The sequence below is a fragment of the Equus asinus genome, chromosome 13 (genome assembly GCF_041296235.1).
Source record: "Equus asinus isolate D_3611 breed Donkey chromosome 13, EquAss-T2T_v2, whole genome shotgun sequence".
Lineage (NCBI taxonomy): Eukaryota > Metazoa > Chordata > Mammalia > Perissodactyla > Equidae > Equus > Equus asinus.
In genome coordinates, this window is record NC_091802.1 from 8094136 (window position 1) to 8108650 (window position 14515).

The following is a 14515-nucleotide window of genomic DNA, read 5'->3' on the forward strand; positions in this document are numbered from 1 at the left end:
TTATTGGATTCATATAGCACATTTGTTTTATAACCTGGTTTTTGTACGTAAAATGTATTATAAATCTCTCCCTATGTAATTAAATATTCTTCTTATAACAGTTTTACATGACTGGCTATTAGACTGTAGAGATACATGTTAATTTATTTAACAATCATTTACCAAAATCTAGATTATTTAGAATTTTTCAATGTTATGTAGTTTAATAAACATGTTAAAAAATGTTCATATTCCCTAAATGGATTTGATGTAAGTTTGATGTAATTGTAATTCAAACAACAAATAACAATATAACTTTATAGACCTTGATAAAAAAATCTTAAAGTTAACCTAAAAGAAAACAATGAGGATGGTAAAAAAAATGATAATGAAGAGAGGAGGGACACATATCAGCTAATACTAAAATATTTTCTCTAACTTCAACAACACAGATGTGCGCAGAGAAGTCTTAAAGGATATCAGATGCCAAAAAGTGAGCATTGTTTTTCTCCAAATGATGAACTACAGGAGTTTTTAATTACTTTCTTTGTTTTTTGGTAGCTCCCTTTTTTTTTTTTACTATGATGATATATTACTTTGTAATGAGAAATGCCACAATAAATGCTACTAAATATAAAATTAAATATTAAAAGCTGGTATAGTATCACATAATAGAAAAGAATAAAATCTCTTTAATAAAATAATTTAATATGGAGTAAAATGTCATCTCTAATTAATTGAGGAAAGGATGGTGAATTCAATAAATGATATTGGAACAATGGCCAACCCTTGAAAAGGAAAATTAGACCTGTACCTTATACAGCCCCCAAAATATATTTTCAGGTGATTGCATTTCATTGTAAAAAGGAAGCCTATAAAAAACCTCAAATAGCCAAGTGAATATTTATATAACTCCTGGAGAGAAAAAGACTTTTCTAAGCATGATCTATAGAAGAAATGGGTGAAAAATCTGGTCAAAAAAATAACCAAACCTAACCTATAGCATGCCAAACTCCATAAATACAATTAAAAGGCAAATGACACACAAACGAATTTGCATTCATATGACGAACGGAGACTATGCTTAATAGTCTTAACATGTATTATATATAATATAATATTTGCATTCAGATAAAATACAACAAATCTAGAAAACCATCCAACATAGCCAATAGATGGGAACAGAGAATTAACTGAACAAATATTTAGTGAGGGCCTGGTATGTATCAGGCACTGTTTTTGGTGCTAGGGATATAGGAATGGGTAAAAAGGACAAACACTTCTGTCGAAAATGCAGTTACTGGTCAATTAGAAAGGAATGGTTCAATCAAGTTTTGGGGAGAAGACCAGGATTAGATTACTCTGACTGATGACACAGATAAAAATACAATGTGTCATACCTTGGTGTCCATTCCCATCTTATCCTCACCACGAGAAAGGGTCCATTCTGGTGTTCAACATTCGCTTTGTTTAACTATTTTCGTAACACTGCATGTTTGAGTTAAACAACCCTGGGCGATCTGGACCTCTGGGCAGCTATGTTAGGGACATTTGGTCAGACCAGTAAACGTTGCCTTGGTGGCTATATGTTAGAGTGGATAAACCTTGGGTTTCTCAATGAGGCTCACCTTGGCTTACATAACGCTTCCATAAATTTTTTAAAAAATTAATTAATTTAAACTTGTGTGAAATATGCATTACATAAAATCTGCCCTGTTAACCATTTTTAACTGTACAGCTCAGTGACATCAAGTACATTCACGTTATTGTGCTACTATCACCACTCGCCATCTCCAGAACTTTTTCACCTTGGAAAATCGAAACTCTGTACCCCTTAAACAATAATTCCCCTTTCCCTCTCCCCAGCCCCTGGCAACACAATTCTACTTTCCATCTCTATGAACTTTGATTACTCTAACTACCTCATATAAGCGGAACCATACAGTGTGTGTCCATTTCTGACTGGCTTACTTTACTTAGCATAATATCTTCAAGGTTCATCCATGTTGTAACATGTGTCAGAATCTCCTTCCTTTTGAAGGCTAAATAATATTTCATCATATGAATATGGCAAATTTGGCTTATCCACTCATCTGTTGATAGGCACTTCGGTTGCTTCCACCTTTTGGATATTGTGAATAATGCTGCTATGAACATGAGTGTACAAATATCCATTGCTTTTAAAATGGTATACTCTTGGGGAAATTAATTTGCTTCTGTGAACCTGAATTTACTCAGATGTGAAATGGTACCAATAGCGCTAACCTTATCAGTTGTGTGGATTAAGGAAAGCATTTGAGATAAAGTCCCTAACATTAAGACTGGCACATATCAACCACTAATAAATGATCTTTGTCCCTTTCCTTTTCCTCCATTGCCCCATCCTATTTTTCTCATGTATCCTAATGGCATAGAACAAGAATTGAGTGCTGAAACTACAAAGCTAAGTTACAATCACAGAGGCAATGAAGCCATGGGGTGAGAGATGCTAAGGTAGCTTGGGCCTCGGAAGTGCAGTGGGTGCGGGACAGACAACCCCCCTGGCACTCACTTCTCTTTGTGTAGTAACTCCCCCATCAGGTGTGAACAAAGCCACATGTCAGCTCCAAAGGGCTCTGAAGATTTCATTACTGACTCGGCTGCAATGTCTACTGCAATGTCCGATCATCCCCCAGGAGATAGAGTGCTTAGGTTAAATATGAGCAAGACTTTGTACAACACAGAGTTGTCTGACAATGGAATGTGATGTTTGGGGAGGCAAGAAGTGTTCAAGGAGAGATGGGAGGATGAACACCAGGGATGGTGGAGAAAGGACTCCTGAATGAGGTCGAGGCTGATGCACATGATTTCTAGTGAGAAAGAAAAGCAGAGACTCAGTGCCCAGGCATCTTGCGTTGAGATGTTTCCTAAAAACGGAGGAAAAACATGAGAAACTTCTTGGAGGGACCAGGAGGGTACAAAAAATCCAGTGGGGCTTCAGATATGCAACAACGTTTTTTTCTCTGCACAAATGGCAAAAGTGGGCACTCATGTGCTCCACCACCTACCCCTTCTGGCCAATCTGGGTGACCCGGAGGTCTTCACCATATTTGTTCTTGATCCATTTGATGCCTTGGAGCTGAGGGTCAACCATGAGCGGCCAGCGCTCGCAGTTGATGAGGATGGTGGCATTCTCCACGGACATGCGGTCTGCAGGGAGGCCCTCGTTCTGCCAGGCAGCCACGTCAGCATCATCCGTCAGCATCCTCAGGGGATCCAGTGTGGGGGTGATAGGGATGGGAACCTGATGTGAAGAAATGCCACGTACACTCAGAATGGAAACATGCTTTCTCAGCTGGGGGTGGAACACACAGAGGCTCATGAAAATGACACAGCTCTTTTCAAAGCAAGATCAAAATCCCCCTGAAGAGTGCTTTTCTGGCTGCGTGATTATTTCTGGAAGTAGGTTTTCTTAAAGTCCCGATGGTCTTCTTGTCTCTTGATGGATGAATGACAGCAGAAATTCAGCCTGTGTGACCCTTTGTTCTTCAGTATATTCACCCAAATCAAATTTCTCCCCTAGATTATCCGTATTTTAATCAATAGCCTCCCATACGCCCTTACCCGTGTTCACTACAATTCTGTGTTTTTCGTGCATGCTTCATGTGCTGACTCCACACCTAGTGGGCTTCCTGCTGCCTGTGCCAGACCACACTAACCACTCTTTTCTCTCATGCACTTCACCACCTGCTGACAGAGGCCCAGCTTGCAAAGAGCTGGAGATGCTCGCCTTTCTCCCTGCCCAGGACATCCCATGCTCAGGGTTGCTTGCATGACTTCGCCCGGCAAACCCTCTGCTGGAATGCTCTGGGCAGCCAGTAAACACACCACCAGGCCTGAGGAGGCCTCCACACCGCCCTCTGCTTCCCTTCAAGGTCCCTGTGTGTGCACCAGATCCTTCCTTTTCTGTCTCTGTTGACCTCTCTCAGCTCATTTAATTCTTCTGCAAGTAATCTTTTCCACTGGGGACACAGCTTTTTTTTAAAAGTTGGGGTAAAATTCACATAACTTAAATTAACTAAAGTTCACAATTCAGTGGCATTTAGTATATTCGCAATGTTGTGCAACCATCAGCTGTATCCAGTTCCAAAACATTTTCATCTCGCAAAAGGAAACTTGGTACCCATTAGCAGTCACTCCCCATTCCCCCTACCCCGGCTCTTAGCAACCGCTAACCTGCTTTCTGTCCCCATGGATTTGCCTATTCCGGATATTTCACATAAATGGGATCGTACAACACGTGAGCTTTTGTGTCTGGCTACTTCCACTTAGTGTATGGTTTTTGAGGTTCACACATCTGCCCTTTTAACGCCCCCGTCCCTCTCTTCTCTGCAGTTTATCTTCCCAGTTACCTCAGGGAAATCTCTCCAATGCATCTCCTGTCCCTTCCATCATACCTACTAAGGATACGAATGGCCAGTGCTATGCCATCCAGAAAACCTGGAAAGGGAGAGGTGCCCCTGGAGGTTCTTGCCCTGGGATCAGAAAGGAATCTCAGAGGAATTGTTTTCCTTTGTAATCTTATGCATTCTAGTTTATGCACTGAAAAACATTGTGAGAAGGGAGTCCTAGGTTCTACCATGGCACAAGGTGCTTGAGAACCCCAAACAAAGCCAGCAAAATTCTTGCTAAGCTGCCACTGAGTTCCTCATCTTCATGCACTCAGTAACGATTGTCCTTTCAACAATTTCCTTTTCCACATATGTTCAAGATCAATAAATAGCAGGCTTATTTCCTAGTACTGCAACAGTTTTTAAACTACTATTTAACAAATCATCACACGAGGAAGATTTTGTGAGCTGATCCGTGAAACCAACCATCGCTAGACAATATGGGTTTTGTGTTCTAAGGAGACACCTACAAATGAAATTTGGAATATATTCCTTACTGCTTGTGGTGAATTTTCTGTGCTGACTATAGGATAGCTGCTTTTTATGAACCTAATCTCCTCCACTGGACCATGAACTTCCGGCAGGCATCCTGGTCTTGAAAGTCTTTTGTACTTCCTGTCTAGCGGAGCTGTAGGACACCTGGAACTCTCAGGGAATATTTGTGGACTGAGGACTACGAGGGATGTGGAAGTAGAAGGTACTATTAGGAATTATTCTGACTACAGGCTCCAGGCACAACCCTGAGTCTTCTCCAGTCAGGAACTAGCATTTCTGTCACTTTATCATTTCAGAATAGGGGGAGGAGTTGAGAGCAAGATCCACCCACTTACACTAAGAGGACAAGCTGAGTCCACATGACCGAAGTACCAAAGTAGAGGAGACTGTTGTCATCAGGGTGTCTGTGAGCGATGGGCCCGGGACCAAGGTGCAATGCAGAACCTGGGAGAGGAGCCTTGCCAACTGCCACTATGTCTTCCCAAGAGCAGGGAGATTGGGAGGAAACACGGGGTGCTTTTTGGCGTCCCTCAGGTTTTACAGTTTGAGAAGTGCTGCGAGACAGCCTGCTGGGCGGTGGACCAGCCTTCCCATGGAAGGCCGCCCCATTAAGAGGAAAGATGCTGTCTTCAGGCGGCCTAGAGGGCAGTGGATGGCAATGTAGGGCAGTGTGGAAGGACATGGCTGCATATGTCCCATTCCTGGATCCCAGAGATCACTAGGGGATGCTGAGGTGGAGGTAAGTATGCCAGAAGGGACTAGAAGATTTGGGTTATTATCGTCATGTGGTTCACTGGTAGCCCCAGGCTGACGTGGTTAGAAGAAATTCAGGCTGCATGTACCTTCAGCTGGCTCAGGTAGGGTCTCCAGGTCCCATCCACGAGGCTCTGCCGGTATTTCTTTGTAAAGAAGCCGAGGTACGAAATGAAAGCCGTAATAAGCAAAATGTCTCCACATAATTTCCTTTCCTGTTGTTTGAAGTTCTGCACAGCTTCTGCCCACCTCACATTTTCCGAAGCAAGTCCTCCCACCTACCATTTCAAAGACCAGAGAGGAGAGAAGAGTCATCATCCCGCAGGCTGTAGAGAGCCATGGATTCTGTCGTAGAGAATGCACAGTGCATGCTTAGTAGCAGGAAGACCCAGACACCATTGATGTGGCCCTTTTGATCAATGGGATCTGTACTGGCTGCAGCGAACATTTCAGTAAGCAAGCCCCTGCTGTGTGCTATGTACTATGTGGGCTGTGGGAAGAAGACAGGTTTGGAATGCAGGCTTCCAGGCTCTGCCCTCTACCGGTATGCAGATGAATACCACCCACCTCCAAGAGCTGTTGAGGGAATTAAATATGACTGTGTATATTAATCACTTAGCACAATGCCTGGTCCACAAAACGTATTAGAAAATTATGCACCTCTCTCTTCTCCTCTCCAAATGCTGGGGATATGAAAATAAATAAAATCAATTCCATGAGCTATAAATAATTCACAATGGGCGGGGAGATAGACATGGTAATTAAGACATAGAGTTAGAAGGACTGAAATGTGGGTGTGTACAGAGTAGCAAGGCTGTGGAACACGTCCTGACTCTGCCAACCCACTTTGACATGGCACACCCCTCCGAGGGCACCTTCTCGGTGGTGGAGCAACATCCTTTCCACAGAGGACTGCTAGGTGTAGCTTAGTATCTGTGTTATGACTTATCCTTTTTCCTTCCTTGAAAGATGGTACCATAGAATGTCAGAGCAGGGAGAGAACATAGGGATTTGCCCACCCAACCATTCCCACGCCCATTTTTAGATTACACAGATAAAGACTAGAAAGTTGAAGTATCTTGCCGACCTCCAGGTCAGTAGAGGCAGGGTTGGCTTCAGAGCCCATGCATCCTGACTCCTAGAGCAGAGTACCACACTGCCTTCCACGAGGACCAACTCAGAAAACGCTCCAGCTGGGCAAAGAAGGCTGCGCTAAGTTCTGGAAACCAAACAGGGAACTGGATGGAAGATGGGCCAGCCAGTAGGTCTGGAGCACTTCTTGAAGGTTTCAGAGGAGCTGTCTCCAGACTAAACTTTTCAGCTAAACCTCTCCTCTCAAAGCCATGCAGCAGCAGGTTAGACACACCACTGCACACATACTTGTGGAATAGCCTCTCCCCCCTAAAGTGTGACTCGGTCCAGTGATTGTTATGACTCATTTCTCCCTAAACTAGAAAATCTGACTTTGTTACACAAATAAACAGTGGCTGGAATAAAGGTACAGAGGCATCGACTCCACTTCCCTTCATTGGTGAGGAGAGTGCCGTCAAGGCTCTCAGAAGAGAAATCACATCCAGTGGACTCAGCTCTGCAGGAGCCCAGCTGATTTATGATGAGAAACACAAGCCCCAAGGGATTCGAAGAGGCCTCAAATTGTTTGACACTCTTCTCATTAAGAGTTGGTGTCTGTGCTCCCTCTCCTTGAAGCTGTTCCTGCTTTGACCAGCAGAAGACAGCAGAAGTGATGTTGTCCTGGTTTTCGGGGACCACACAACAGACTGGGACCTTTACTTCCTGTCTCTTTGAACACTTCCTCTTGGAGCTTTGAGTCACCATGTAAGACATCCGATTACTCTTCTTGAGCGATTTGAGACTCCGTGGAGAGGAAGAGGGGCCCAGCCAAGCCCACCCTTCCAGTTGTCCCTGCCAAGGAGCATGTGAAAGAAGTTGTTTTGGACCCTCAAACCAGCCCAGCCACCAGCTGAACAACACTGAGTGGCCCCAGTTGGCACCACATGGAGCGACTGGCCAGCTGAACCCCGCCCGAGTTCCTGACCCACAAACTTGTGAGATTTAACAACATGGTTATTGTGTTAAATCACTAAGTTTTGGAGTAATCTGTTATGCAGCAACAGACATCCATAACACAAGCCCCCTGCTCTGACCCTCAGATTTATTTCTCAGGGAGACCAGAGCCTGTGTGTGTCTATATCAATGTTTGTTCGCCCGTGTGAGTGTGTGTGTGCGCATGTGCATATGGGCAAGGTCATGTTCAGAAAGGCTCGGGGTCAATCAATCTCATCCTTTTCTTTCTATCTCAGTTCTTAGTCCTGGCCACACGCTCATTATCAACCATTACACAGGAAAGAGCTTCAGAGTTCGCCTCTCAAATGCTGGCTTTGTCTTTTAACGCTTCCTCTGGTCGATGCACACATAGGTAAGCATGTCACGTCTCGCACGGCTGCCTGATAGATCCACTGTTCCCACCCTTCCAACCATCCCTGTAGGAAAACTCCTTTGACCAGACCAGGGTGTGCATTCCCACTTTTCTCCGGATTCATCCCTGCATCCTAGCGCATTTTAATATTTCCCCCCAAGTCAAAGCGGCGCTAAGCTGTGCTCATCTATTTCGCACCTCTGCGGTACTTGACAAGCTCTGCTAATATAATTAAAGCTCAGCCACTGCTGCTCACACTCACCAGGCGATTTGCAAGGGAGATGGTGCCTGCGGTCACTTCAGCTTCCTGCTGACATTTGAGTTTGTCTGCCGTTGCTTTCTCAAACTTGGCTGTGAGTTTGCCCAGGTTCTCATTGAGGCGCTGTTCAGGAAGGAACACAAGATCTCTCAGTAATTCCAGCCCAAGTCGCCCCCAGTGCTTCTGAGAGAGGATTCATGAGGAGGTGATTCTTAAGCAAGGCCCCCAGGGGAAGCTGTCAGGGACTGGGGGACGCTGGCAGGGAAGGGAAAAATTAGGGGTGATCTCAGAAGAGTCCCAGGGGAAGTCCAGAGCAGTCCTGACCCAAAGGAGAGAGCTGAGCTTTCCTCGTCCAGCACCTCAGCCACTGGTTCAGGGCCAGGAGGGGTGATGGACTCGGAGAGGGTGTGCAAATTCTGTCTCTCCTGTGCTGGGGACAAATGGGTTCCAGTAGGCTGCCAAAAAAAGTGCAGGTGCTGTTATTAGAACCAAAGGCCCTGAAAATGGTCAGAAGGGTCCCAAGGGGGCCTGAGAGGCACACACACTGTCTCTCCTACAGCAGGTCTGACTTTGGCATTGGGCTTCCTATAATCTAAGTCCTCCCCTTGTTTTAGGTCCTAGAAGTACAAGACAACTTTGGCTTAACCTGATCTGTCCTCTCCCATTATCCCAAAGTAGAGGAACATTTTTGAAACGGTCATGGTTTCAGGTTTTTTCTAAATTTATTAAGAATTTAGAATTGAAGCACATAGTTTTGTTGCCCCCAGAATACATATTTGCATACACAAGACACATGGATACAGGGCAGATACCTCCAGATACTCTCATTTCTATGCAATAACTTGGGTTTGAGCAGCTCTGATGGTCATTACCAAGCCACAAGAGAAATCAATTAAGGGCCAAGTTTACACAGCCAAGCAGTTTGACAGCAGGTGGTGAGTCATCCAATTAACAATGGCAGGCTGGCCAGACTCATTTGCTTCCTCTCCTTCTCGAGACTTCTCTCTAATGATTATGAAGCAATTTAAAATGTCGTAACACCAAGCACCTGTTGAGGGCCATTGGCGGATGAGGGATTCCAATGGATTTATGGAAGACCACACCGGTAGGAGTAGAAACTGCCAGGGCAAGGCAGAGGAAGCTGCAACCTTGAGTTGGCCTCAGTTCACCAAAAGGGAAGCTCATCAGCCCTGCAGACCCCATATACACTGGGGATTTGGAAATGTCAGGTGTGATTGAGGGCGATGTTGAAAATAAGAGGGTTAATTGGAAGCCTATTGATCCCCCTCCCCATATCTCCATCCCCATGCCCAGCATGCAATGCCACCAGGCAGGAGACTCAACAGGGGCAGAGAAAAGACAACATAGTCTGCTATTTAGGATGCATCCAGCATAACTCATCTGATCGTGAAAGCAAATTCTGCCAGTCAACCAGTTCTGCCCTTGCCTGCAAAGCCAGAATCATCTTTTGATCACTGCTCTTGTAAACACGAAAGGACAAGAAGACATTTGAAGAAAACTTAGATTAAGATAAACAAGAAGAAAACAATGACCCGGGAAAAAGAGAGAACCTCAGTTACAAAAACAACAACAAAGCCTAAAGCCCTTCAGAAGTAGTTTCTTGTAGAGATTCAAGGCGTTTCATCTATAAAACAAGGAGAGGATGCTAGTAAAAAAAGTGTTGTGGAAATTATCATTATTATTAATGTAAAAAGTAATAAATTCAAAGGAAGGGTAAAAAGATGAATTTGAGGTAATCTAGAAAATATAAGGAAACATAAAGTGACAAAAAGATGAGAGAAAATAGAGGATCCAGCAGAACGTCCACCATCCAACCAATATGTGTTCCAGAAAATAAGATTAAAAAAGGAACAGAAGGGAGATTACTAAAGAAATAATACAAAAGAATTTTCCAGAGCTGAGGAAAACAAGTCCCTACATACCAAGCACAATAAATAAAAACAGGCCGGCAGCGAAGCACATCCATGTGAAGTTTCAGACACCAAGAATAAAGAAAAAATGGAAAGACTTCCAGAAAGGGAGAAACACAGGGCATCAGAAAAGGAATGAGACCCTGACCGTTCATCAGACTTCTTACCTAATGAGAGGACAAAGCATTGAGAGTTCTAAGGGGAAAAATCGACAACCCAGAATTCAAAACTCAGCATAATTGTCAGTTCAGTTTAAAAAATAAAGACATTTCCAGACTGGAACTATTCAGAAAATGTACCTCTTACTTAATATTTCTGAGAAAGCTACTTAAGAATGAGCCTTAGCAAAACAAGAGAAGAAATCAAGAAAGGAAAGGCATGGTGTCCAGAAGTCATTGGAACCAACCCAAGAAAGTAGTGAAACGTGTTTACTCGCCAACACTGATTGGAGCTGGGAGTCGGGAACAAGGGAGAAAAGTCTTGGGGACAAAAGAGGACTTGATAGAATACTGGATTGGATGAAGAGTTTAGAAGTAATTGAGGCTAAGTAAAAGGAACTAATGGAGGAGAAAAAAAAAAACAAAGGAAAGTAGAAATTCAAGGGGGAAAAAGGTTGTATAAAAAAAGGCAATGTAATTACAGTGTACCACTTAGATCTGCTATGACGCTATAGACATGTTGACAGAACATAAGTGGAATTTACTGATTTTTTAACTTTTTGAATTAGTCAAAGGACACAGCATGGGACACTTCATTTTGGTTATAGAACAGAATGTAGATTTTTCAGTCTTGGTGATTAAAAAGCAACAGTAACGATAAGTAATGATAACTGGAGTTGGGAGGTGGAAGGCAGTGAGAAAAGCTGAAGGACAGGGTAACAGCTTCATCTTGCAAACTGAGGGCTCCAAGGAAGCTGCTCTATGTGACAGAACAAGAAATAAAGGCTACATCAACTAAAAATGGTTGCCGTAAGATAATGGGAAGACGTAGGTGAACATCTTAGGGCCCCTTCCAGCAGAGAGACACCCCGAGTAAGATACATCAAGAAACAGGATGTCAGCACGGGTCATAGACAGAAGCCAGCAATTCAAATGAGCAGAGGCCAGGACGATCACGGAAACTGGTCAGAAGAGTCTAGTGCTGAAAAAAATAGGAGTTAGTGGGGACTATGGCAAAACCGTCTGTTTGAATGGCAGGCCATTACTTAACTCCAGGATCAGTTAATGATATGTAGGAGTCTTTTGATTATTTTAAGACTGGCCAGAAATCAGATTTTTACAAAAAGCTCCTGTTGTGTTAAATGTTCGCAATTAATTAAATCGTTTTGAACACTACGTGCGGGTCAAATAAAACACATTTATGCCACTGGGTAGCAAGCCCCGAGTGGCACCAATAACCAGTTGAAACAGAGAAAAGAATTAAAATGGCAGGAGGCTGTTGTTTCTCATTAGAAGCCCTTCTCTACTATTGGATATTTTACTTACGGTGAGTATATGCTCGATGAAACGTCTTGCTTGTTTTTATTACTATTATTTTCATAAATTGTAACATTAATATATGTTCATAACAGAAAAAAGAAAATACAGATAACAAACAAAAAAACATTTTAAAATCTACCACCCAGAAATAATCACCACTATTTACATTTTTATGTATTTTAATCATATATATAATCAAATTGAAATTATATTGTATAATCTGTTTTGAAATATGCTTTTTTCACTTTATGCATCTTGAATATAAAATTTACTTGGAATGATCCTAAAATCCTAAAAATAAAGCTTAGGGTGGTGCAAGTGGAGAAGGCTGGCAGTGGTCTCAGTGACACAGAGGGAAGAATTTCTGTACCCTCGTGGGCCTCCATGTTAGCGATGGGTGTTAGCCCATTTCCTCTGTTATTGGGGGGAGTGCCCCAACTCTTGGGATGTTGATAGGCATGTGGATAAGCAAAGGATGGAAAGGAGGTTGTTAAAAGTGAGAATACATTTTTTCAGAAAATATTTTGGCAGAAAAGAAGCGCCTTCCTAAGGTAGCCAAGTATTTCAAAAATATTCTTATTTCACAGGTTGAGTGGGCCCATCGTGCGAATGTTGGCTACTGAAAAAGTATAAACATTTTGAAAACATTCCTTTTGCACCAAATGTTCCTTTAGTTAAAATAACTTGTGAAAAGAGATCTTTGAAAATGCAGTTCCCGTGACACTTTTCTGGGAGAGACTGAAGGATATGAAAATTATTGGGAGGTCTTTTCCCCCAAAAGGCAGTCGCGGGGAATGTTATGGTGTTTTGTACTTGGTGTTCTTTGAAGAGGGCCATTGTTAGGGTGATCATCGCCGGTTTTAAGTAAGCTGGTCCATGAACATCTGGGTTTACAAAGCAAACATATTGAGAGGAGATTAGTTGCTTTGCCAACATATCTTTTCTTTAGAGAGAGATTGGTTGCAAGGACCTTTGAATGAGAGCCTTTAGCCATAGATTTTAATCTAACAACCAATAAACCTATGAAACTTGAAGCATGCAGAATTTCTACAATCTTACTTTTCACAATTTGTAAAACCCTTTTTATCATCAGGAGAAATTTGCAGCAAAAATCTTACTTGCTTGAATGCATGTGTAGAAATGAAAGATCCAGGAACGTTTTGGGTTGAGCTTGATCACAGTAGTGACTGATTACCAGGGCCTGCACATGCATGTGATGGCACATGCAGTTGAGGAAGGAGGAGGGGGAGCAGAAGGAGAGTAGAGGTAAGCAGTCCTCAGAGGCAGTGGTAACCACAGGGGTGGCCCAGCTCCCTGCACTCCTACTGGCCGGGCTCTGGGCTCGTGCTTCAAAACATTCTCTCTTTTCATCCTCACAGCAGTCTCATGGAGCAGGGACGTTACTGTGCCAATTTTACTGCAGGAAACTGAAGTTTGGGCATTTTAAAGACCTTTCTAGAGGTCACACATCAGTAAATATTACAGTTTGGATTGGAAATGAGGTCTACCAATGGATTTTTAGCTACTACGCCACCCTACGGGGTTCCAATTTCTACCTCTCACTTTGGTAGGATCTATCTTAATGGCAAAGGTGGAGTTTGAGGGAAATCTCTCTCAAATAGGTGTGAATCCAAAATCACCCCATCCTCCAATCCTGGGTGAGGCAGCTATAATCAAAATATCAACGAGAGGTTAATAAAAGCTAATGACACCACAGTTTTATATTTACGGTCAAGGGACTGCCCCCAAACCACAATATACTGCTTGCTTTGAAAAGCTTCAACACAACAATGCAGAGAACAGAAAACACGCCCAGCAGGCCCACATGTCCACATGGCTGAGCTGGCCAGAACTGAAGATAAGAGGTGCAAAAGGTGGGATGGGGGGCTAACACCTACATTTCAAAGGGGAAAAAGAAAGGATCTCCAATTTTTGATCTTTTGTTCTTCACCATAGATGTGCAAAAATGTTAAATTCATTTGCAGCTAATAAGATAACCATTGGCTCTATGGATAACACGGTCCATCTATTATACACACCTATCTGTCATCTTTTCTTTCCTCACAGGAAAAGGAGAAAATCTTTTAGGAGCAAAGCATAAGGCAATGGTCCAGTGGATTTGTCTTGTTTGGACTACAGTGTTTGAGAAAGAAATTTTAAAAGTTGCCTCTGGATGCCAGGTGGCAGTTGTTTGTATTAGATGCAGCCTAGTGAGGGGACGGGGCTGTTATGGCTTCACTTACCGCAATCTTGGCTTTAATGGCTGCCAGCTTCTCCTGGGCAGCAGTGAGGTCCGCGGTGGCTTTGCTCAAAGCTTGGCGCTTGGGTTCCACATCACAGAACACCTCATAGAACCTCACAATGTTTATGACCCAAGAACAGAGGCCCGCAGCTGCATAAGACTTGGTGGCCACAAACTCTGGGCTGAACTCAGGGTCCTGCAGATATGGCCTGATGGCCTTGAGGCAGTTCTCGTGAATGTTCTCTTTGTCGAAATTGATTAGGGAGTCCAGGAAGCTGTCCACTTTGGCCATGATGATCTTAGTGGCCTTCCAGCTCCGGTCCTTGGGCACCCTGCCCCCGGGGGCCGTGAGCGCCATCACGGCAGCGCTGACGTTGCTGACAGCCAGAGGTGGAGAGCCAAAGGACTTCAGCTCTGTGAGATTGGTCTGGGAAAGGAGAAGCAGGTCGTTAGAGGAAAATGAACGGGCTTTCTTTGCTCTCGGCCACTAATGGAGTCAGGCTCTGGGGTG

The 14515-nt window shown here is 43.4% G+C and overlaps 1 protein-coding gene across 1 annotated transcript in view; it reads right to left on the reverse strand.

Annotated features, from left to right (window-relative positions):
• DNAH9 (dynein axonemal heavy chain 9) overlaps positions 1–14515 on the reverse strand; it is a 326432-nt gene that overhangs the window by 83161 nt on the left and 228756 nt on the right. Inside the window, exons 50-53 of the mRNA XM_070482321.1 lie at positions 14006–14431; positions 8357–8476; positions 5747–5935; positions 3027–3262 (exon numbers count right to left, since the gene is read on the reverse strand). Coding sequence (XP_070338422.1) covers positions 3027–3262; positions 5747–5935; positions 8357–8476; positions 14006–14431 — 971 coding nt within the window. The remainder of the gene's footprint in view (positions 1–3026; positions 3263–5746; positions 5936–8356; positions 8477–14005; positions 14432–14515) is intronic.